The sequence below is a fragment of the Acaromyces ingoldii genome (genome assembly GCF_003144295.1).
Source record: "Acaromyces ingoldii strain MCA 4198 unplaced genomic scaffold FA10scaffold_4, whole genome shotgun sequence".
NCBI classification, from domain to species: domain Eukaryota; kingdom Fungi; phylum Basidiomycota; class Exobasidiomycetes; order Exobasidiales; family Cryptobasidiaceae; genus Acaromyces; species Acaromyces ingoldii.
Window position 1 is genome coordinate 667057 of NW_020290250.1, and position 21802 is coordinate 688858.

The 21802-nt window shown below is 57.5% G+C and overlaps 9 protein-coding genes across 9 annotated transcripts; 2 read left to right on the forward strand and 7 right to left on the reverse strand.

The window, feature by feature from the left end:
• Positions 1–42: 42 nt before the first annotated feature.
• On the reverse strand, positions 43–3253 carry FA10DRAFT_294988 (hypothetical protein; the record flags this gene model as incomplete). Its single annotated transcript, XM_025524457.1, has 5 exons — positions 43–214; positions 287–614; positions 688–868; positions 930–2648; positions 2714–3253. The coding sequence occupies 5 exons, from the start codon at positions 3251–3253 to the stop codon at positions 43–45; spliced, it is 2940 nt and encodes a 979-aa protein (XP_025376353.1).
• A 386-nt stretch (positions 3254–3639) lies between these two features.
• Positions 3640–5665, reverse strand: FA10DRAFT_302527 (hypothetical protein; the record flags this gene model as incomplete). Its single annotated transcript, XM_025525132.1, has 4 exons — positions 3640–3919; positions 3982–5191; positions 5274–5559; positions 5615–5665. The coding sequence occupies 4 exons, from the start codon at positions 5660–5662 to the stop codon at positions 3700–3702; spliced, it is 1764 nt and encodes a 587-aa protein (XP_025376354.1). The 3' UTR covers positions 3640–3699.
• Positions 5666–5709: 44 nt separating this feature from the next.
• FA10DRAFT_275569 (hypothetical protein) lies at positions 5710–7461 on the forward strand (the record flags this gene model as incomplete). Its single annotated transcript, XM_025523273.1, has 6 exons — positions 5710–5747; positions 6076–6274; positions 6333–6396; positions 6471–6542; positions 6604–6977; positions 7047–7461. 6 exons carry the CDS (start codon positions 5710–5712, stop codon positions 7386–7388), a joined length of 1089 nt encoding a protein of 362 aa, XP_025376355.1. The 3' UTR covers positions 7389–7461.
• An 8-nt stretch (positions 7462–7469) lies between these two features.
• Positions 7470–8676, reverse strand: FA10DRAFT_302529 (S-adenosyl-L-methionine-dependent methyltransferase; the record flags this gene model as incomplete). Its single annotated transcript, XM_025525133.1, has 2 exons — positions 7470–8195; positions 8281–8676. 2 exons carry the CDS (start codon positions 8674–8676, stop codon positions 7470–7472), a joined length of 1122 nt encoding a protein of 373 aa, XP_025376356.1.
• Positions 8677–10530: 1854 nt separating this feature from the next.
• Positions 10531–11571, reverse strand: FA10DRAFT_267753 (hypothetical protein). The gene is made up of 2 exons (XM_025522043.1): positions 11157–11571; positions 10531–11083 (listed from the first exon to the last, which is right to left on the reverse strand). The coding sequence occupies exons 1-2, from the start codon at positions 11553–11555 to the stop codon at positions 10706–10708; spliced, it is 777 nt and encodes a 258-aa protein (XP_025376357.1). The 5' UTR covers positions 11556–11571; the 3' UTR covers positions 10531–10705.
• Positions 11572–11650: 79 nt separating this feature from the next.
• FA10DRAFT_302532 (hypothetical protein) lies at positions 11651–12893 on the reverse strand. Its single transcript, XM_025525134.1, has 2 exons — positions 12281–12893; positions 11651–12215 (listed from the first exon to the last, which is right to left on the reverse strand). The coding sequence occupies exons 1-2, from the start codon at positions 12824–12826 to the stop codon at positions 11838–11840; spliced, it is 924 nt and encodes a 307-aa protein (XP_025376358.1). The 5' UTR covers positions 12827–12893; the 3' UTR covers positions 11651–11837.
• A 690-nt stretch (positions 12894–13583) lies between these two features.
• FA10DRAFT_137475 (Med5-domain-containing protein) lies at positions 13584–16900 on the forward strand. Its single transcript, XM_025518014.1, has 4 exons — positions 13584–14239; positions 14304–14534; positions 14595–16289; positions 16488–16900. The coding sequence occupies exons 1-4, from the start codon at positions 13688–13690 to the stop codon at positions 16800–16802; spliced, it is 2793 nt and encodes a 930-aa protein (XP_025376359.1). The 5' UTR covers positions 13584–13687; the 3' UTR covers positions 16803–16900.
• Positions 16901–16907: 7 nt separating this feature from the next.
• FA10DRAFT_267755 (putative pyruvate kinase) lies at positions 16908–18817 on the reverse strand. The gene is made up of 3 exons (XM_025522044.1): positions 18764–18817; positions 18572–18670; positions 16908–18501 (listed from the first exon to the last, which is right to left on the reverse strand). Coding segments are annotated over exons 1-3 (1605 nt in total). The 5' UTR covers positions 18766–18817; the 3' UTR covers positions 16908–16997.
• A 128-nt stretch (positions 18818–18945) lies between these two features.
• On the reverse strand, positions 18946–21791 carry FA10DRAFT_137317 (hypothetical protein). Its single transcript, XM_025518013.1, has one exon. The coding sequence runs from the start codon at positions 21411–21413 to the stop codon at positions 19380–19382; it is 2034 nt and encodes a 677-aa protein (XP_025376361.1). The 5' UTR covers positions 21414–21791; the 3' UTR covers positions 18946–19379.
• Positions 21792–21802: the final 11 nt, after the last annotated feature.

A 21802-nucleotide genomic window follows, 5' to 3' on the forward strand; every position in this document is an offset into this window, starting at 1 on the left:
AGTAGGTAGAGAAGAAGAGCAGAGAAGAGAAGAGGGAGAAGATCAACGCTTCTCCTTCATCCTCCACTGCACCGCGGCGAAGAGCACGAGGCTGTATGCCACGGTGAAGCCGCAGCCGAGGATGATGAGATTGCGGTAGTAGGCCCCAAAGTCGAACGAAAAGACCGTGTTGGCTACCATGGATGCGTCGGTCACGACTTTTACACCTCCGAGGCTTGCGAAATAAGGGATAAAGGATCAGTGGAGGCGCAAGGTATGCAATTTAAAGAGGCAGAACGCAACTCACTTGTCGATGATCTGGAGTCCCCTGACCTCATTGACCGCAACGGCCTCGAGGGCGTACTTGCTCGGCACGATCCACTTCAGCCAGCGCAGCGCCCCCGGCATCTTTTTGAGGTTGAGCACAAAGCCAGCCAAGCCGATGTTGAAGATGACATAGAGGCCCGCGACGATGATGGCGCTGGACATGTCCTCGAAGAGAGCCGCAAGGCACATGTCGTACAGCGACATGACGACGGTGAAGACAATCGTCACGAGGAGGAACTGAAGAAAGTTTGTGATAGTGTTGTGCATGCCCGCCATCCAGTACACGATCACAGTCATGAGTGTAGCCGCTGTGCGAAAAGAAAAGAAAAGCAGTATTGAGATAGGCAACAGGGGAAAGGGAGCGGAAGTTGGGCAACTCACGAACGATGCGAAGGAAGACGAGGTCGTAAATGAGATGGGCGGCGACCCAGCAGCCTGGCGAGTACATGCCAGTCGCACGTTCTCGCATCATCAGAAATCGCAGCTTGTTGAGACCGGTCAGAGCGGAGATGCACATTGTCATGAGAAGGATGTAGAGAAAGAAGATCGCTCCGACTCGATTCTTTGCGTCGCAGCCCGTGAGCTCGACGTCTTGGATAGGAAAGAGTGAGCCATCCACTCACTTGGAAACCACCAATGGAAAGCGAAACCTGGTAGAAAGACCCGCCCGTAATTAGTCCTAAGATCACGGCACCACCGACGTGAGCCAAAGGACCAGAGTACTCTCTTCTTGTCATCTTCAGATATCGTCGGAGCAACGTAACGGTCTGCGTCATTGCCGTCGTCGATGCCGAGTTGCCACTGCGTCCGACTTTGACAAGGCTTGGCTGAATGCCCAACTCCACAAAGCTCTCCCTGAACGAAGGGGGCTTGGCTGCTTCTCCTATGTGTTGTTTGAATGCATAAATGAGGAGCTTGTCCGCGACGTTATGGCCCAGTGTCACGGGCTCTCCCACACTTTCGCAGAATGCCAAGGCGTTGGCTGGGCTGCCGTCATACAGCGTCCGTCCGTGGTCCATGACGAGAACGGAGTCAGCCATGTAAAAGAGCTCGGAAGAGGGCTGGTGGATCGTGACAAGGACAGTCGTTCCAGTCTCTGGACCGCTGGCGAGGTGACGAAGAGCGGTGATGACACGGTAAGCCGAATAGGCGTCGAGGCCTGAAGTGCACTCGTCGGCAATGAGAACCTTGGGTCGAGAGACCATGGCGACGCCCAGGCTCGTGCGGCGCCGCTCACCACCAGAGATTCCTCGTCGCCTCAAGTCACCAACACGTCGGTTCGCAACAGCATCCAGACCAAGCATGTGGATGACATCGTCGACGATGGCTGCCTTTTCGCTCCTGCTGACGTTCTCTGGGTTGCTCAGCTCGGCGGCGAACATGAGCGTCTCGCGTACCGTCATGTACCCCGGAATAGCCATGGCGTCTTCCTGGTCGACAAATGCGATCCGCCTCCGTACCTCGGAGGAGATTTCGTTCTCTTTTCCGATGAAGAAGACGGTTCCCTCGACCTTCCCCTGCATGTCTCTACCTCCCAGAATGTCTACCAGCGTCGATTTGCCCGCGCCACTGGCGCCCATGACAAATTTGAGGCACCCAGGCGCCACGCAGGACGAGATGCCGCGCAAAATCTCGCCCCTCGCCGAGGGGGGTTCAACGATGTTTATAGTCTCGGATGGATGCCAGGAGGTGGCCTTGCCACGAAGATCAAATAGCTCGTGACCGTCCTCGGTGGAATTGCCCTTCTTGCCACTGGCGTGTGCAAGGGGAGTATGCTTCAGATTGATGCGGTAGTGCAGATTCTCCCAAGAGAGGCCGACGGCGCTGCCCTTGGGTGCGCGAGGCTGGGCCGCGGCGCGACGTTGTGCGATGAGACCAAGGAGCACGAGCATCGCAAGGCCAGCCACAGCGAGACCGAGAATGGCGAGTCCCGCTATCACGCCCGGCGAGAGATCGTAGCCGCCATCCGTCAGCTTGTGTGCCATATCGTGCGCCCAAAAAGTTCGCAGGTCGCCTCGGCTGATGCAGGCTCCAGATTGGCAGTTCTTGAGCGGGAGCCCGCTGGCCCCGAGAAATTGCGTCAGCTGTCCTCCCTTGAATGCACACGAAGTCCGCGCGCCTGGGTCGGTCGGGTCGACATAGTCGCATGGCAGGTCGAGCTTACCGGAAAGGCCATCAATGACGGGCTTCAGCGGCAGGTTTGGATTGCTGCAGAACGAGGACGTAGGAATGCAAAAGCACTGCAGATTGGAGCAGCTCCAGTTCTCGGTGCCAAATCTTGCCTTTTCCTCGATGGACGTCGTCGTGTTGGAGCTGGAACAGTCCGATGCCTGGCAGTAGAACTGGTCTCTTTCCCGATGAGTTGATCTCTAAAACAGTCCCTCTATCTGTGGCTTCCACCTCTCACCTGCTCTTGCCCGTCAATCCAGAAGCTCGTCAGCGTCGTGTTGGCCTTTGCCTCCCATGATGCAAGGCCGCTCGCCGTAAAGTTGTTCTCAACCATTCCAGTCTTGGTTAGCGTCAGCGCAATCCTTCCTGGGAAGACGGAATTGACGGTGGGGTGCACGACGTCGCACTCCATGTACGTCGATGTGACAGCGTTTGGCTGGTGGTGGCACGTCAACGAGTGGTCATACGTCGGTCCGAGGATGCCGCGATCTTCGCCGCTGACGATGCCAGAGATACCATGACCCGAAATCTTCTGGCGAGCATCGCACGAATCGACGCCCTGACAGACGTTGCAGTTGATACCGCCGAAGCCCGCATCGCACGAGTTGCACAACGTTGCGTTTTCTGCCTTTAACCCACGGCTGGCCGGCGCGACAAACGGCGACTCGCAGGTACCCTCCAGGCACCCAGGCCCGCCCAGCCCAGGCGGACATTCGGCATACTGCGACGAGTCAACGTAAGCACCGTAGGAAAATAGGAATGAGGGCGCTGCATGCATGCGCTACTCACCAGGCTCAGGCTCGAGTTGGCTGCAATAGGGGCCGCCATGCTTGCCTAGTAGATGATGGAAATAGACAGAAGAGACAAGGAGTGGATTCCCAGTCTCGAGCTTAGCCCGCGCGGAGCAGTGTGACAGAGCGGACGAGTGAGCCCGAGCAGTTGACAGATAGCAAAGGTACACCGCGGTGCTCTGCATTTTCACATTCCGTCGCTCGCGCCCAGCACGGAGGGATGGCGGGTGATTATCTCCAAAGCACGCTCGGATCTCCCCAATTCCGGCTGTCAACGATCGTTCTGCAGGAGCTTCTTCTGAGCTTCTTCTGCACTTTTTTCCATGCATCAACCTTCAAGGCCAGACGAAGCAGATCCCAGCATTTGCTTGGTGTCTTGTCCAATGCATGCGTCGTTGACTTAAAAAATATTGCAGTAATATACAGATGAACGTCACCACGACGAAAAATCTCCAAATCCTTCGCCTTTACGTTTCTTGGCGGCAGCGGTACCAGCGGAGATGTCTGACGAAGGAACACTGGTGGCTGAGGTTGGCTTCTGTTGCAGGTACTTCCCGATGCGAGAACCTCCTTTTGCTGGCCCGATGCCATCAAACAAGTCGTCGTTTCTCTTGTGTACATCGCCTCCCTTACTCCCAAGGTCCGTCCCCAGCCTGCCATCAGATAAAGTCAGCCAATCGCACTTCAACGGACTTTGAAGGCTTGCAATCCTCACCATGTCGTCCGGTCGTCCTCCCTCTTCCTTCTCTTCTCCTCTCTCTTGATCCTTTCCTCTTCCGTCATGTTCTCTCTGTCGAGTCTCCTCTGTAAGTTTGTCTTATACTCGTCAAATGGATTTTCGAGGACGAGGGCATTGAGGATGCGAATGCTCCGCATCGGCCGATCTGTCCCAGGCTCCGAGGGCACCGCCTCGAGCTTGTCCAGCGTCGTCGGCTTCTTCTTTCCCTGCTCTTCATCCTCGAGCAGTCGCCCAAAGACGGTGTGCTTGGAATCGAGGTGTGGCAGCTTCTCGCGATAGGAAAAGAAGAATTGGCTTCCATTTGTACCAGGCCCCTTATTGGCCATACTCAGCGTTCCTCTGGCCGTGTGTCGAAAGGCGCCTGCTCGGTCGAATTCATCTCGGAAGCCTGGAGGACCCCAGATCGATTCGCCTCCTCGACCTGTGCCCGTTGGGTCGCCACCTTGGATCATGAAGCCGGGTATGTTGCGATGGAACGTAGTATCGTCGTACTTGCCCTGCGAACACAGAGAGAGGAAGTTGTAGCACGTCTTGGGGGCCGCATGGACGTGAAGCTCGATGTTGAGCGAGCCAAAGTTGGTGACGAGCTGAACGTAGCCCTTGGTCTTGCCCCTTGTCTGTCCCTTTTTCTTTGGCAACCCGTCGCCTGAAGCGACTTGGTCGAACATGAACTCCTCTTCATTGATGAGCTGCCGCTCGCTCTTGGTCTGGATGTCGAGTCCAGAAGAGGTGAAGCTGGCTGCCATCATGCCCGTGCTGCCCACGGCGGCGTTGTAAGGGACCTTGGCCTTGGGCATTTCTGCCGGCGCCTCGACTACCTCTTTCCGTTGACTACTTGATCCCTCCTCTTTAGCTTCTGTGACTCCTTCCTTCTCTTTTCGCAATTGGCTCAGGATCTTGCTCGCGCTTCCCGTCGCTGCTGCATTGACCTCATCGGTATCCTCCTTGCCATCTGCCGCTGTGAGCTTGAGTCCCTTGTTGAGGTGGTGGAGCTGCGAAATGTCCCGGCCCGAGACATTGTGGGGATCCTGGAGCGTGATGAGATCCTTTTTGGTGAATGGCGTGTCGTCAACGAGGTCTCGGAGATGTTTTGCCTTGATGTTGAGCTGTGAGATTGTTTCATATGTAAAGACATTTCCGCTTGTCTTGATGGCGACAATGTGCGAGTGCTCGTTGAACTCTTTGACTGCAGATTGAATCAGGATACGTCAGTGAGTATATGGGCTCTCATCTCAACAGAAAGAAGGCGTCTCTCTGCGACGACTTACAGCTGACGGGATCATGGTACTTTGCATTCTCGTTCTTGTGAAAGTGCAGCCTGACGAGGTCCGCCGCCTCGAGCTTGCTGCCCGTCGCCGGATTGACGCCGTACTTTTTCAGAAACGGAATCACATTGGTCAACTCGAACACGGTGCCTTCGGAGCGCGAGCAGACTGGGTTCGTCCAGGGCTGGAGCGAGAGTGCGCAGCAGTCAAAGGGCAGGCGTTGGAAGCCGACGTCGGATGCCTTGAGTCGAGTGCCGCCGCTGGCTGTATGCGTTCCATGGACGCCGGACTGACACGATACAATGTGAGCTAAGCCTTTCACACTAGCCCGACTCTCTACCTACCAGCTCTTCATGGGTTACATACAGCCGGTCGCTGTTGCCGTGCCCCATCGTTGGCCTTTTCCTGGGTCCGTTGCGAAAGAAGACGGCGAGGAACGATGGCCTCGCGCGCTCGCGCCCATTTAGTCGCGTCCACGTGAGCGGTGCGGGCGCGACTGAAGGGAAAGGGAAAAAGCAGGTCGACGTCACAAGTCGAGTGGTAGGAACATCCGTGCGAAGGAACTCCACCTAGGCGATCGTAGAGATAGATAATTTAATCGATGAAGCGGGACGGACTAAGCTCCATTATTGTGCTTTCCCTTCTTGCTCTTCCTCACCCTGCTCCCTCCCATTTCATTAACGTCAACCGCTCCGTTGACCATGCTGCTCCAACAACTCAGCCGTCAGCTGCCCACAACAGCCGCCAAGAGGGGTGCTCCGGCGGCCGTGCGCTTCGCCGCTGCGCCCATCCGTCCGTTTGTGAGGCCCTCGGCGGTGAGGCTGGTCGCGAACCCGCAATCAGGCAAGCCCGCCTCAGACAGCTGGGCGCACACGGCCAGGAATGTCAAGGAGGAGGCCGGTGCTGTCAGGTCGTCGCTCGAGAATGCCGTCGCGGGCATCGATGGATCAGGCGGCAGCGAGAAAAAAGGCGATGCAGGCACCAACGAGATTCTCAACGATGCTGTGAGTGGCTTGTCTAATTCTTTGGCATCCTAACAAGACACTGACGTCCATTTCATAGAAATCCGTCACTGCCGAGTTGGCCCGAAAGATGCCTAGGCCAGCGCTTCTCTGGGGTGCCGCAGGTGAGAGAGCGAGAAAAGCGAAGAAAGAAAGTGCATGTCACCGTGACAAGGCGACTGACCTGCAATGAGTCTAGGTATCATTCCCTACGTCAGCACAGCTGGTGCCAGTATCTATCTCGCTCGCCAGACACAACTCGTTGCAGATGGTGAGTTCTTGGAATTATCCGATGCCCTTTTAGACACAAAAGCTGAGCGACTACGATAAAGGTCTCGACTCGCACATCGACTTTGAGACGGCTTCTGCTCTGTTGTTGCATGCGCAGAATGTGCAGATCCAGTTTGGTGCCGTGCTCCTCTCCTTCCTCGGAGCCATCCACTGGGGCTTCGAGTTCAGCAAGTACGGCGGCGAGCTCGGCAACCGCCGCTACGTCCTGGGCCTCATTCCCGTCATGTGCGCTTGGCCCACGCTCATGCTGACGCCCCAGCTGGCGCTCATCAGCCAGTGGGGCGCCTACGTCCTCACCTGGTTCGTCGACCTCAAGGCCACGACGGCCGGCTGGGCCCCCAAGTGGTACTCCAGCTACCGCTTCGGGCTCACGGCCGCCGTCGGCCTCTCCATCATTGCCACGCTAGCCGGCACTGTGCGTTGCTGTCGCCTCTTCCCGCTCCTTGTCGTCGTTCTTTTACTGACAAAATGATTTCTTCTGCAGGAATACTACGATGCTGACAAGTCGCGCTCGACGCAGTACGGCGCGGGACGCAAGCTTGCGGAGCAGAACAAGGAAGATGCGCCAAGGAGGATGGAGCTGATGCGCGCATCTGCCAAGGGAAACAAGGCCACCTTCAAGACTCAGGGCGAGGTCGGTGGCGACGTGGAGGCTGAAGAAGCCGGCGAGGATGCCGATTCGTTTGTCAAGATCCGGAACCCTGTCAAGGAGGAGGAGGAGCGCAAGGAAAAAGAGGGGGAAGAGCGAAAGAAGAAGGAAGAGGAGGCCAAGAAGAAGAAGGACGGTGGCGGTGATGAAGGCGACGACAAGAAGAAGGACGAGTAGAAAGGGGGGAGACACAGACACACACGAATGTATTCTGGATTCTGGTCATGGCAATCGGAGACTCTTTTTTCTTGTTTCATTTCACTGCGACGATCGCTTACAGAGGAGTACGGCGAGGGGAAAGTAGAAGTCCACCTCTTTGTCCCAGTCGACGAGATACTGCCTCGCTTCGTCGTCATTGACTGCAGACTCGTCTTTATCCAGCTGCTGAGCGGCTGTAAGGCGCGCCTGGGCCCATCGAGCCTCCTCGGCCCACTTCTGGCATGCATCCTCGTTCTTGGCCACTAGCGGCACCTGATCCGGGTGCGCCTCGAGGAACTTGGTGTAGCCCGAAGCGGTCCGGAAGAGGCCCAGGCGGAAACGCAGTGGTTTTCTCATGACCATGGGTGACCTGGCTTCGTCTCCCAGGACATCCTTGACCCACGCTGGAACAGGCTCTGAGGAGGGAGTGGTCTGCCGCTCGAGCGACGGGTCCACCTCGAGTTTGAGGTGCGTGGTTGCCTCCTGAACCCATTGCGGGCCCGATGGGTGCGGCATGGGATCGTAAAAGGTCTTGACAAAGCCGGCAGGGGCCTCACGTTGGCCCTCATCCCGATAGTAAGGCCCCAGCTTGTCCTCGTCGGAGAAGACGCGGACCATCAATTCGTTGAAGCGGGCCATCTTGGCGTCGCGGACGTGGCCGCAGTAATAGCCAAAGAAGCAGACCGAGGCATGTGGCCGCATGATGCGCGCCAGATCTCGCCACACACGCTGGCCATCGGGCTCCGCGAACCAGTCGAACAAATGGGCAGCGACGCCGGCAGTGACCTAGTGGTAGCCCGCGCACAGACCACGACAAAGAAGCCCTCAGATCTCGGCACAACGGCAAGTGTAAAGAAGCTGATTAACTCACCAAATCGACCGAATGATTCTCCAAGCCCGTCTGCTCCCCTGTCCCCTGTCGAAACTCAATCGTGTGCGCCTCGGGCGGCCGTTGTCCACCAGCAAACACCTTCCACGGTTCGCGCACGGACCTAGCCTGCTCCAGCATCTTGGCCGAGGGGTCCATCCCGATCACATGCCGGAATCGCGCCAGCAGAGGGTGTGACAACTGGCCAGGCCCGCACCCAAGGTCCAGCGCAGTGTCGTAGCCCCCTGCCACGGCTGCAGCAGGCTTGTCTCTATCGCCGCTGCTGCCTCGGTGTAAGTCATGGTAGGCGTAGATGAGGTCAAAGATCTTTTGGCTGTACGTCGGTCGGCTCGAAAAGTACCTTTCGGCATCAAAGCCAGACGATGCAAAGGCCGCCATTTGCGTGGTAGAGTGTGCAAATGAGAGAGTGAGGAAAGGCTGTTGTCGAGAAGCAGAGGCCTTTTCCCTCCTGCAAACAAGAAGACAGAGAAAGCGAGCTAGGCAAGCCTGACCCCGATTTTCCCGTGCCGATTCGCGAACGCTAGAAGTTTTTGGAGGTCTGTGCTGATTCTTGGAGTGGGGAAATCTGGTGTTAAGCTCCTGTAGCCAGCCCCTCTATATAGATCAAGCGACAACCGTCTTGCTCGTCGTGATAGTGCGCGATGATATCATTGGCTTCAACGGCTCAGCATTGTACGGAGCTGAAGCCAGTCCAAGGAGAGATACAGCCCAGATATTGTTCATCAAGTCCTCTTGAGCGGGCTCCAGGGCGGTGTCTCAATGAACGTCTGCTAGCACCGTCATGAAGGAAGCGGTCGGCCAAAGTGCTGTTATTTATTCCTTGCGACCGCTGCCAACGGGCACAGAACGGTTATTTTTCGAACGCACTTTCCGCCGTCGGCGATGTTGGTTGCCCCCCTTATGGCCGCAACTGATGACGGGGGTGTTGATACGAGACATTGTTCAGTCTCTCTGCGGGCGCGAGTGGTGGCTCAGCAGTGCTCCTCGTCCAATGAAATTCACTCTCCTCCTCATCTTTCTTCCAGCCGCCTTTTGAGACGGCTCCCACCCCGACCGGCATGCATCGATCAAGGCTGTCCTTTTTCGTCCTCGTGAGGGCCGCCAGTCATCCTCTCCCCTACCCGTATACAATCGAGCCCTGGGCCTTTGCTTCTTGCATTTGGCCCTCTCCCGGTCGTCTCAGCATTGACGTTCGCAGTCCTTGCATCATAAGTGGTTCTTTTTTCTATCTGGCTGATGTGACTCTTCGATGAAGAGCGGTGAGCATGAATATGTTGGCGATGGGCGGGATTGATGACTTTATAAAGGCGCCGCTCGAACAGTACGGAAACCTCCTCCCTTCATGCGGCCGCCTGAGCGCAATCTCAATTCGGCTAGGGTGGCCGTCCTCAAGCCCAATGAGCCCCTGCTTTATCTGTGCTGAATTGTACCTGGCGTTATTGAGACTGTTGGCTGACGGAAGCGTAAAGTGGCAAGGCAGCGCTTGATGAGAATCTCGTCTATATAAGGAGTGCCTCTCTCGCATGCCCTGTTCCTCTCCCACTCTTCCTCACCCTTCCTCACCACAGCAACACTAATCGTCCTTCTCTTTCTTCAACATTTCCCTCAACACTTCCCTAGACATCAGCTGCTCCCTGTGTCCATCATGGTCGAAGCTTCGTTGTCGTCGTCGTCGCCGTCGTTCCTCCCTAATCACGATGGCGTGCCCACTGCAACTAAGACCACGACCTATCTTGTGAAGGCCATAAACTGTAAGTCTGTCTCCCTTTCTCTCCTTTTTCTCGCCTCTGTTGCTTCTTTCTACTTTTCGTGGCTAACAATGGCCCCTCCAGCCTCCTCCTGGACTCCCGAACAGTGGGAGAAGTGGTCGGGCAAGTTAGCAGAACAGTACTCACACCTGGGCTTCCGTGCCGAGCCTCCCACGGACAAGTGCACTCTGAAGCACCACTACACCTTTACCGTCCCTCCGGGCAAGGTGTGGGCTCCGGTCATTGAGCAGATCGACGGCAAGACGTACGTCAAGACCATGGTGTGGGACAAGCATGAGGACCCCACCACCGACGACCTGTGCAAGCTGTGAAGAACAAATCTTCCCACCCTCTCGCTCAACAAGAACGACATCCTTTTCCCTTACCCTCCCTTCCACGCCACCTAAATCCCACCTTCTCCCCTCCCCATGTATGTGAGAACTTGTCGAGTCCAATGCTCTTCAAATCCCATCACACACAATCACATCGATCAGTGTCTTTCATTGGGACGGCGTGACAGCGAGCAGAAGCATTGTCTTCACCCAGCATCGTCAAGTATGAGGTTACAATAGTCAGATTCCTGAAGAAAACACAGTCCACCGAGGCACGAATAAGACCAAAGATTTTGGTGGTGTCGCCAAGTAAGCTTGATGTTTCATCTACATTGCGACGAAGCGTGCGTTGACATTGGCCGTCACTTCGACGTCCTTTGGCTCAAATGTGAAAAGACTCTCTTCGCCTCCCGGCCCGGTGCTTCTCAGCATCGCTCGTGAGGCCATGTACGGCGCGCCTGGTCCTCCCGGCGCTCCGGACCCTCCCGCGACGCCTCGATAGCTCCCATCGACAATCTCGGTGGCCTGCAATTGCTGCAGCCCGAGCGCCGAGGCATAGTTGCGCGCCTTCTGCTGCGCGTCAACAACGGCTTGCACCTGCACCTCGCGGGTGAGACGGAGGGCAGAGGCATCTGTCAGGACCCAATCGATGTTGTCGAGCTCCACGTCGGGCGTCGCGGCGAGCGTCTTTACGAACTCGGCAAGCTGGCCACCGCGCGTTTGCTTCAGCTTGATTTCACCTCTACCCCTCTGCATGTGGCATGCAAGTCGAACTCACCTTGCTCCACCCCTTGTTGTTGTCGGTGGCATCGCCCGAGAAGGCAGAGCGGACGAAGCGGGCCTCGAGGCGAATTGAGACGCGGAATCCGATGACGCGCGTCTTGCGCGCTTCGTTGTCCCACTCGCTCACATTCGACGACGACAGCGCTCCTGTGCTCCAGCGGCTGACAGGCGCAGACTCAGCAACACCACCAGCTGCACCAATCGCTTTCTTCGAGAGGCTGGTGAGAAGCGACGAGAGACTGGCCTGGGTGGCGCGAACCTGCTCCGTCGTCGCTTCGCGCGCATCGGGCAGGCCTTGATGGGAGACGGTCAGGTGCACGTCGGCAAGTTCGGGGGCGTGCGAGGTGGACGCCTGTCCAGAGACGAGAACGGCCACGGGCTGCTGGCTGGTCATGGCAAATGGAGAAGGTGGTTCGTGAACAAGCCTTCTCCACCGGGCAAAACCTTAAAAAAGACAGACACTGGCCGATACGCACTTTGACGCGCACGGACGATAAAAGTGAGGGTTGATTGCTGGGACTGTCACTTGTTCCCTCTGCCACCCTTAAGAATACAGAGAGAGAAAAGGAGACACTGTTGAGGCTCTTTGTAGAATTCAGAGACCAAGGGATGGAAAAAAGAGACTGGAAAGAGGCTTTGAGGGAGCGTCCAGATGGATAGCTCGGTAGAAAGCCAGTTACTCGGCCTTGATGCTGGCTCCCTCCTTCAGGACACTGGCCGTAGCAGCGCCAATCGGGGACGTGACGGTGGCAAAGTCGGCATCGACCTTGACGCTGACAGAGACTGACCTGGGACGAGTGAAGGTGCGCGACTGCTGGGGCCTCAACGTGGAGATGCCCGACGTGGGACCAAATGTGTGCTTGATCGAGAGGCACTCGACCGCGTTGAAGCCCAGACCGAGGGCAAAGTCGACGGCCTCCTCCTTGGCATTCTGGACGGCCTCAATGCGAGCCTTGCGAATCATAGTGGCGGCTGTCTCATCGCTGATGGTGAATGTGATCGACTTGACGCTGACGTTGGTCGTCGACGACAGCTCACGCACGGCTGTCTCGCACTGGGGAGACAAACCTGGATCAGCATGATCATCTTCAAAGGTGAATATTGTTGAGGCACACCCACCTTGCGCCACTCTTCGATGTCCCTGGGAGTGAACTCCGCTTCAATATCCACCTTGGAAAAGGAGGTGACGGTGCCTCCGACGACGGTCGTGGCAATCGATGTGTCTCCATCGTTGGTCTCGTCCTTGTCCTCCCTGTGTTCGACCTCGGGAGCGTGACCGTCTCCATTGGCGGCGTTGTTCGAAACATTGGTGGAGTTTCCAAGCTTGGAGGCAGCAGCAGCAGCGGTGGCAGCCTTCTTTTTGGCAGCTGCTCCACCGTGGCTGTTGTTGCGCGCCAGCTGCGTGTGCAGGAATGGCTGTCCAATGACGAGATGCGTGATGAGAGACTTGGTCTGTCCCTCGCACAGCTTGGCCAAGGGATCAAGAATGGCGGCGATGCGCTCCGAGGCAGGAGCGATGGGGCCCGCCAAGTCTATGTCGTCGCCGCCTGCGCTGCCAACGGCCGTCTTGTCCAGCTTCTTGGAGATCTGTGCCTTGACAATGACGCGCTCAGGCTCGTGGCTCTTGACAGCCGAGCCGGCAACTTTGATTGTCGTAGGGCTCATCTTGTACGTCGAACCTTGTGTACTACCTTGACTGGAGTACAGAGAGGCTGGAGTGGGAAAAAAAAAAGAAAGAAAAGTAGATAGGGAAGGGAGTGCTTCAGAAGCGTTTGGTCCTTGGGAGGGAGGAGCGGAGGGGAAAACGGAAACCCTTCTTATACAAAAACTTTACCCTTCCAGCTCCAGTCTCAAAGCCAGCCGAGGGCACGCCTGGGCCCGCCGCGACAGGAGTGATCCACGCTCGCCTTGCTTCGGTCCCCCCCTCCCTCATCATCACGCCTAGTACACCACTACTCGAGCGCGCAGGATGCAGCAGAGGCAAGACTCAACGTCGCGCTTGGGCCACCCTCGATTTTCGAGCTCCACGTGCGGCGGGCCTCGCGATTCTTCTTCTGCTCCACCAGTCGTTCGGGCTCCAGCTTGAAACACACGCCCGGGGACTGTGGGGTACGGGACAAGGCATGGAGGTCGACGGAGAGGACCTGCTCCAGGAGACCACCGATCGGTGCTTCAGCAGGGGCTGGCCGGCGCAGAAAGTAAGCTTGACATCTCTGAGCAGGCAAGCAGTAGACTGAAGCAAGCATCCTCCAGTGGACCTCGCAGATCTTCGATGCCGGTCGCAGCGTTAGCAGCACTTCGTCCGCAGCTTCATCCATTGACTTCAGCCAGAGACTTACGAATGTTCTGGTCGACTATCTCTATGCTGTTCCCAGCTCGCATCTCCTCTTGACCTACCTTGACGCAGCACTGTCCGCCCCTCTCGTCCAAGCCGGCCATGTCTTCTCAGCTCTCGTCTTGGAATCGGACCCTCTGGACCTGCGAGACGAGGCTCTCACGTCCATTTGCGAGACGCTGAATCCATACATGGCCGATGTCACATCTTTCCTTGACGAAACAGAAGATGTCGATGCGCTCTGGACGCTCATCGAGGTGGCATCCGGCGCCATTCGCCATGCCGTCGAGCATCACCTTGCGCCCGTTTCTCGTCTCTTCACTGGCGTCCTCAGCCATGTAGCGATCTCCCACCAACGTTTGACCAAGGTGTCTGCACAAAAAAGCGAAGCGAAGGAGGCGGCTAGCCTGGCTCTCAACACTTCCATCGAAGCCGCCAGCAAGGCCAACGCCCAAGAGGAGTCGCTCATCCTCAGGAGCATTCAGACTGCTCTCCGCCTCTCCTCCCAGCCGCAACAAGAGACAACGGCTATCGAAGACCCGCTTCAAGGTTCTTTCCAGGAAAAGAAGAAGGTTGCTGGGGGACGTTCGGCCATGGCCGATGCGCTTCGTCTTGCATCTGCCTCTCGACCCTCATGGACTTCCTGCTGCAGCCTTGAGACGATCATCTCGGGCAAGATTGGCGGCATTTCAGGCACGAGCATTCCTGTTGATCCAGAAATCTCCAATCTCCTGCATTTATGTGTGGGTGAACCCCGTCCTTCTTATCATTTAGGGAAGCACATGGCTGACCTTTACTTGCTCTCAGGTGGATCAATTGACAGAGATGCACATCAAAGTCGAAGCGGCAAAGATGTTGCTCGGTCGGCGGATCAAAAGCAAATCTGCGGATACCACGGATGACGAGTGCCGATCGACGTTCTACTTTGAGATCTTGTACGGCGCTACAATCGCTTGCGCTACCATCGCGAGTACACCTCCGACCCTGGGAGGCAGCGAGGCGTATGCCTCGGTGTGGCGTAGCGCTCTTTGCGGGCTTGTGGGTAGTACAAACACACTGCGTTATTGGCTCTGGTGCTGACTAGCTCTCTGTGTACAGGTTCCCGAAATCATCGCTGCCCTCGAGGCCAATCTGGAAGAGAGCACTTCGACATCGGCGCGCCTGTCAAGGGCGTTGCATGCTCTCCTCGTGGGCGCTTCGCAGGTCATAGAAGGCTGTGAGGTGGCGATTGCACAGAGCGAGGAGACGAAAAAGCGAACCGGCGGTGACGAAGACATGGAGATGATGCTCGACGCATTCATTGGCTCCGACACGCCACCAAGGCAAGCCGTTCGAGCTGCCCTGCTGCGCTCTCTCGTCGAGCTCAAGCTCATCGAGGACGGTGCTTGGAAGTCAATCCCCGGAGCCGAGAGCGTCAATGAGGACTGGCAGCTCCTCTCGTTGTCCTTCCAGGGAGAGGTGTATGGCACAGATCAGTCGCTCGAGACCCTCATCGAGCAGAGACTCAGCGGAGGCGATGACGTGCAAGATCTCTTTGACCGGATTGTCTCCGACTATGCGGCCCAGGAGGTTTTTGCCACTACCTTGCTTCGCCTCCTCGAGGACTGGACCGACCTTGAGCCCCTGTCGCGCATCTGCAGAGCTCTGACGGCCAGTCCGACGGCTCTCGAGGTTCTGCTCCTCTACATCAGTCCTTCGCAACTTCTCCACCCTTTTGCTACGGTCTTGATTAGGGACGACCTCGCCGAGAGTGGCGACGAGCCGTCGGTGCTGGCCTCCATCCTCCTCTTCACGCAGGCAATCGTTCAGCGAGGCCTTCTGGCTGGGTACCAGGTCGAAGATCTCCTCGGCACCGAAGACCACTTCCTCTCCACCTTCACTCGGTCCTCGTCTGCCGTCTGGAGCTTGTCGTCACTCGATGCTAGTGAGCAGAACCTCATTTCACGCTGGGTGACGGCCCTCTACGACAGCGACGGAATTTCGGACGAGCTGATCCGAGATTCCTCGCCCCAATTCCTCCTGCGTATGGCCCCCACGCTCCTTTCCCAATCGGTCCACGCCTGCATCTCTGGCGTCATTGACATGGACACGCTCCGAGGCGGTCTCTCCTACTTTCTTCAGGACCTGCTCAGCTTCACTCTGCCTGGCGCTCTTCGATGGCTCGTCTCGGACATCGAGCTGATCACCTCGTCTAGCCTGGAAGGGCCGTTTACCCCTTCCAAGGCGCTCAGCGTGCGATTCGATGTCTTGACGACATTCATCCTAGCAGAGAGCTGTCCGTCCACTGTCCTCAGGCTCGTGTCCAGCGACCTGCAAGCGCTTCTATCTCGACTCGCGCTCAAGAACAAGGCGAGCACGGACTTGTCGTCGTCGGACAACACCCAAGCGAGACTACAGCAGCAATGGATGACGCCGGAGCTCTCCTCTCTCAAGGCAAAGGTCGAATCCGAGGTGAAGACGCTGCCGCTGCAGCGCACGTCGCTGTGGATCCGAGCGGGTCCCCACCAGCAAGGCTCTCACCACCAGGACCTGCAGCAGCACCACCAACAGCAGCAGCAGCAGCAGCGACACCCACAATCTTCTTCCACGCCGCAATCGCTCCTTCAGCCTCCCCCACCGCCGTTTGACTCAATGTTTGGGTTATACCAGGGCCTGCTGCACGCCACACGCGTCCGAGGCGTTGCGAGCGTCGTCAAGCGGCTCGTCAAAGCCGTCGATGCCCAACACCCGCAAGGTGCGCCCATGCCGCGGCCGCCGCCGCCGCCCGCAGCAGCGACCATGGCAATCGAAAAGGCACTCGCCTCCCTCCTCGTCTTTGACGCGATCCTGTCCCTCGATGGGGATGCGCCGCCGTTTATCATGCACTTTGTCGACCGTGTCCCGCTCTTTGAGGCGACGAAAGGCAGCAGCACGCAGCTGGACACGTCGATTGTTCGTGCTATCCGACTGGCGCTGGACCTCTTGTCCTCTTTTGAAGAAGACGACGAGGAGGCGGCCGCCGGCCAGGGTGTGGACAGCGAGCGGTCTATGGCGATGCAGGGCGACACGCAGGCACAGAATGGTGGCGAGGAAGAGGAAGAGAGGGAAGCGCCGAGGAGGAACAGAAGAAGAGCAGCGTGCGAAGTCGCGCGGGCTGTCGAGAAGCTGTTGGCGCTTCGGCTCAGAAGGGGCATCAAGGGCCGAGAGAGAGCGAGGGCCCTCTTGGCGACCTTTCTTGGGGCGAAGGAAGAGGGAGAGGAAAAGGGCCCCGTGGAGCTTGTCTTTGCAAAGGCGCTCGAGCAGGGCAGACGAGTAGCAGTTTCGTAGAGGTGACCACAATCGATGAAGTCAGTTCTTAGTAGCCGGTGTTGTCATGCGATGCCTGGGTACGCTGGTGTGTACTCAAAAAGGCGACTCTTCTTTGTAACAAAGACAGGACAACATCGGAAAAGGTTCTTCATTTCGTCACCACGTTACAAATTCACATACAGTACGTCTATGCTTTTTTTTGGGAGAGATCTCCTACTTCCTCTTGGAAACGCCCGTGCCCTCGAGCTGGAAGTCCTGAGCGGCGTCGGGGACGGTGAGAACACGCATCGAGTTTGTGAAGCCCTGGCCACCTCGCCATCCCTGGAGCGCAATGACGGTGTCTCCCTTCTCGATGATGCCGAGCTTGAGGGACTCGGAGAGGCCAAACTTGATTCGGTTGTCGACGTCCTCTTGCCACTTGCTGTTGTCCGCAGGCCGAGGGTGAGGGTACAGGAAGGGGTAGCAGCCACGGTAGAGGTGCACATCGCGGGCCGTGTGCTCGTCGCGGGTGATGGTGAGGATGGGGCAGCTGGGCCGGTACTTGCTCACGAGCCTTGCAGTCGTTCCGCTCGTCGACATGAGGATGATGGCGCCCGCCTGCTGCTCCAGGCTGGCCGAAACAGCAGCCATGGCCACCGTCTCGTTGGTGTCGGTGGGCACCTGGGTTAGCGACCTCATCTCGTTGAACAGAGGGACGTAGGAGATGCTCTGCTCGGCCAGGAACGACGTCTCGGCCATCATCTTGACGGCCTCGACGGGGTAGGCGCCCTTTGCCGTCTCGCCCGACAGCATCACACAGTCGGCTCCATCGAGGACGGCATTTGCGACGTCGGACACCTCTGCACGCGTGGGGCGGTTGTTGACAACCATGCTCTCGAGCATCTGCGTGGCGCAGATCGAAGGCTTGCCGGCGATGTTGCACTTGGAGATCATCATCTTCTGGGCCATAAAGACCTGAGGGGCGGGGATCTCAATGCCCAGGTCACCACGGGCGACCATGATGCCGTCCGACTCCTTGAGGATCTCGTCGAAGTTGAGCACACCCTGGTGGTTCTCGACCTTGGAGATGATCTTGATGTGGGCGCCCTTCTCGCCGAGAATCTCGCGGATCGTCCGGACGTCGCTGCCGCGGCGGATGAACGAGGCAAAGATCATGTCGAGGTTGTTCTCGACCGCAAAGAGGATGTCCTCCTTGTCCTTTGGCGAGATGGCTGGGAGATCGACGTCGGTCAGGGGAAGGTTGACACCCTTCTTGTTGGACAAGGTGCCGTTGTTGACGGCGCGGACCTTGACGAGGGTGTCGGACTCGATGGCCAGCACCTCGAGGGCGAGGATGCCGTCGTCGATGAAGATCTGGCGTCCGACGTCGACCTTCTTGGCCAGGTTCTTGTAGTCAATGTAGAGGTGCTTGTCCGTGCACTTTTCCGCGTACTCGTCGTCGGTGGTGACGTAGAACTCGTGGCCCATGGCAATCTTGACGTCCTCGTCGTTGACCATCTTGCCCGTCCTCATCTCTGGCCCCTTGGTGTCGAGGGCGATAGCCAGCGGCCTTCCCTCTCCCTGGGCAACGACCTGGCGGGCGTTGTTGACGACGGAGTGGAAGTAGTCGTGGGTGCCGTGGCTGGCGTTGAGGCGGACAATGTTCATGCCTGCCTTGCGCAGCTTTGCCAGCATCTCGACGCTGTTGCTCTTGGGGCCGATGGTCGCAATGATGGAGCTGCGCGGGTTCATTCCAGGTCAGCACGCCGGCGCTTTCTTCTTCAGAGCCACGACATGCCCAGACTCACGTCTTGCGCCAGTACTTGTTGTTACCATCGAGGGCGTGCTCGAGCGGGTTGAGGCTGGCGAGCCACTCGAGCTGCGACTTTGCGACGCTCTGGAAAAGCCTATCGTACTCTTCATGTCAGTACCCTCTTCTCTTCTCCTCTCCTTCTCCTTCCTTCTCGCTCTGCCTCAGCAACACGCGCCTGGCAACTCACATGTTGACGGCTTGCACACTCGAGAGAAGGCGGTTCAGGGAGCTGGTGAGTGGGTGGTTCGAACGAGAAGGGCAGCTAGGAAGCGAGGCTCCGAAGTGGGCTGGCTGGACGGGTCAGAGAATTTTTTCTGAGTCCCTCCTCTGGCGCCCAGCAAGCACGCTGGGCGGGCGCGCGGGCGCGCGGGAGAATTCTCTCATGCCTGGCTTTGACTTCCTCAACAAAACTTTTTTTTTGTTTCCCTCTCTCTTCTTCCTTTTTTTTGTCGAGACTTTTTGGGTGAGCGCGTCCGTGCGCTATTGGTTGTGTTATTGTCAGCCCAAGATAAGGCTTGGTCTGATTACAAATTTGATGTGCCTGTGCTCCAACTAGCTCACACTTTAAACCAGCCACGTCTTGCCGACCGAAGGGGCGAACGAGGACCGAAGTAAGCTAAAGATCCCACACCCTCTTTCTTTCTTTGGGCCCGTCGGTACATTTACAACTCAAATTGCTCAGCTTCAAAAGCAGCACCATCAATGCAGCTCAATGGCACACAGTCTCACACGTCGAGCTTCGCTGACGCAGGCTGTCGAACAGCTTTTGATTGCGATGTCGTGAGGAAGATTGTGTAGAGCAGCTACCACTCAAGGCGGTCATCGCACACGAGTTCCACGTCGTGGCTCTGATCGCCTCGCCACACTTTGCTTCCCGAGTTGCAGCTCGCCACAGCCCCCCTGACCTCGGTCATCATCTCGCCTGGTCCGCTGGCGTAGACGACGACGGGGCCACGCGATGTCGAGGTGACGAAGCTGCTGATCGCGGTGCTCAGGGCTGGTCGACCATGGCGGTTCTTGACAGCACCGTACGACAGCTGCTGACCCTCTTCGATACAGTCGCACGCTTTCGAGCAATCCTTGCCTTCTTTTTCGCCAATTAAATCGTCCTGTGGACCAGCTTGCCCGCCTTCGCGCGTGGCACAGATATGGACTGTCACGAAGTCCTTTGCCGCCCTGAGCTCTTCGAGCTCGGCCTGAACCCACGCCGTGTCCTTTGCCCGCCTCACAACCCAGAGCAGCTCCAGCCTCGGCATCGCCTGGGCTCGGCGATTCCGAACGAGATGCAGCAGCACGGGAAGGACAAAGGTGATGCCCGTTCCGCCGGCGATGCAGAGCACATTGGTTTTCAACTCCCTGTCCAGACGATCCACGATCGACTGGCCATATGGTCCGGTGAGGATGATGCCCGTTGTTGGGTTTTTTATGGCCACATCATTTCCGGTCGCTCTGCCCGACTTGGCGATCATGGCATCTGCCACCTTCTTCGTCTCGCCGCCCTTTGCGCGAAAGACGTAAGAATGCCGGACGAAGCCTGGCTTGTGGGAAGACGTCGGCACCGAGAGAGGTGTGAAGGGGTGCGACTGCCAGATGGATGCGTCTGTGAAGCAGAGGTAAAAATGCTGGCCGATGTTCCACGGATCCTGCCGATGCTCAAAGTCGAGCCGGACAACAACGCTGTCTTCGTCCTCTGCGTCGTCTTCGTCGTCGTCCTTGCTGTCGTGCTTTCTTCTGCCAAAGGTCGTTGCGGTCGCCTGTGCTGGGCGAAAGCCCATGGTGCCGTCGCTGAGGAAGTTGTAGTGGAGAAGAAAGGACCGGACGAGACGGGCGCCTCTGTCTAGGAACCAGATGAGGAGCGAGGGCAGGAGGAAGCATCGCAGCTTCGCCCAGTGGCCCCAGCATGCACCGATAAAGACGATGGCAAGGACATAGTGGGCCTTTCGGAAGAATTCGTACCCGGTCCGTCTGATGACGAAAGGCAGGCTGAGGACGAAGAGAAGGACGATCAAAATGATCGCGACGCACCCCCAGACCATGTAGGTCTGCGTGATCCACGCCTGAGCTTCGGTGGGCTGAGGCTGGTACAGTCTCGCCTCGATGATGGTCCATCCAATCGTGTGCAGCAGGCTCTGGGCGACGATGATGTAGCCCAGCCAGCGGTGGAGGAAGTTGAAGTGGTGGTAGGGGACGCCGGTCAGGATCGACAGCAGGCTCTCACGGTTCGAAAGCAGGATCGAGAGCGGGGTCAAACCATAGGCGAGTACCCCGACACGGTCTGACCACGGGCCGAGGCTGGTGCGGGTGTTGTTGAGGCCGGGATGCTTCTTGACGGGCGTGATCCATGTCCTGTACACGATGCCAACAAAAGTCCAGATGAGGAGGTAGCCGGCAAGGACGGCAAGGACGAGGACTTGGAGCCTGGTTGTGCGGCCAAAGGTGCGGCGGCCAGCTACGTCAGGAAGAAGCCTGCGGCGGGCGCCGCTCTTGAAAGCGGCCAGAAAGCGCCAGCTAGAAGAGGAAGTGGCAGACGCGCGAGCGGCCATCTCGTCGCTGCTCTCGTCAACTTCATCATTTGTAGCCACAAGGGGCGACGTGGCCTTGGACGCGGCGACACATCTCGTCGCTATGGCCCAGATGAAGAGGATCGCTCCGATGGTGGCCCAGATGATGCCTATGTAGAGCATGCCCAGGTCGTGGGAATGGTAGACGACGTCGAGATATGCACATGAGCCCGCATCGCTGGTGCACGGCAAGGCCCTAGAGACGTAGCCCCAGTGTGGCTCCAACGCCGTCGCATCGCTGTAGTTTTGCATGTGGCGAGGCTCGAGCAGGGACATGGCCAGCTGGTGGTGACAAATCAAAGAGCGGTCGGCTGGGCTGGTCACTCCTTCTCGAGGCAACAGCCCTCGTCTTTTTTATTTTCCCGTTCCTCCTGCTCCGGTCTTCCAGGGTCTCTCGCCAGGCTCCGAAGCAGTGATGAAGGCCGCTTCGAGCAAGCTCGTCGGCGCCTTTTCTTTCCTTCACCGCACTCGCAGCCACACACAACTCGCACTACTCGAAATCGTGCACCATGGCGAGATTGCCGAATTTTCACCTTCGCAACGTACAGCACAGTACTGTACTACGCACTGCTGTTGACAAGCACGTCTTACGGGGCCTTTCTTTTCCTATTCTTCTCAGCTAGCTGAAAATTTGAGCACGGCTCCCTGCTTTTTAAATTTCTTGG

Bases quoted from the DNA above. Each gene is read 5' to 3' on its own strand.
- FA10DRAFT_267755 (XM_025522044.1), bottom strand. The intron at 18,502-18,571 runs GTGAGTCTGGGC...GAACCCGCGCAG, and splicing joins AACAAGTACTGGCGCAAGAC to CTCCATCATTGCGACCATCG.
- FA10DRAFT_302532 (XM_025525134.1), bottom strand. From the start codon at position 12,826: ATGAGCCCTACGACAATCAAAGTTGCCGGCTCGGCTGTCAAGAGCCAC. The intron at 12,216-12,280 runs GTGGGTGTGCCT...TTGTCTCCCCAG, and splicing joins ACATCGAAGAGTGGCGCAAG to TGCGAGACAGCCGTGCGTGA.
- FA10DRAFT_137475 (XM_025518014.1), top strand. From the start codon at position 13,688: ATGGCCGATGTCACATCTTTCCTTGACGAAACAGAAGATGTCGATGCG. The intron at 14,240-14,303 runs GTGGGTGAACCC...ACTTGCTCTCAG, and splicing joins CCAATCTCCTGCATTTATGT to GTGGATCAATTGACAGAGAT. The intron at 14,535-14,594 runs GTGGGTAGTACA...CTCTGTGTACAG, and splicing joins GTAGCGCTCTTTGCGGGCTT to GTTCCCGAAATCATCGCTGC.
- FA10DRAFT_267753 (XM_025522043.1), bottom strand. From the start codon at position 11,555: ATGACCAGCCAGCAGCCCGTGGCCGTTCTCGTCTCTGGACAGGCGTCC. The intron at 11,084-11,156 runs GTGAGTTCGACT...CGCGGTGGCCAG, and splicing joins ACAACAAGGGGTGGAGCAAG to CTTGCCGAGTTCGTAAAGAC.
- FA10DRAFT_137317 (XM_025518013.1), bottom strand. From the start codon at position 21,413: ATGTCCCTGCTCGAGCCTCGCCACATGCAAAACTACAGCGATGCGACG.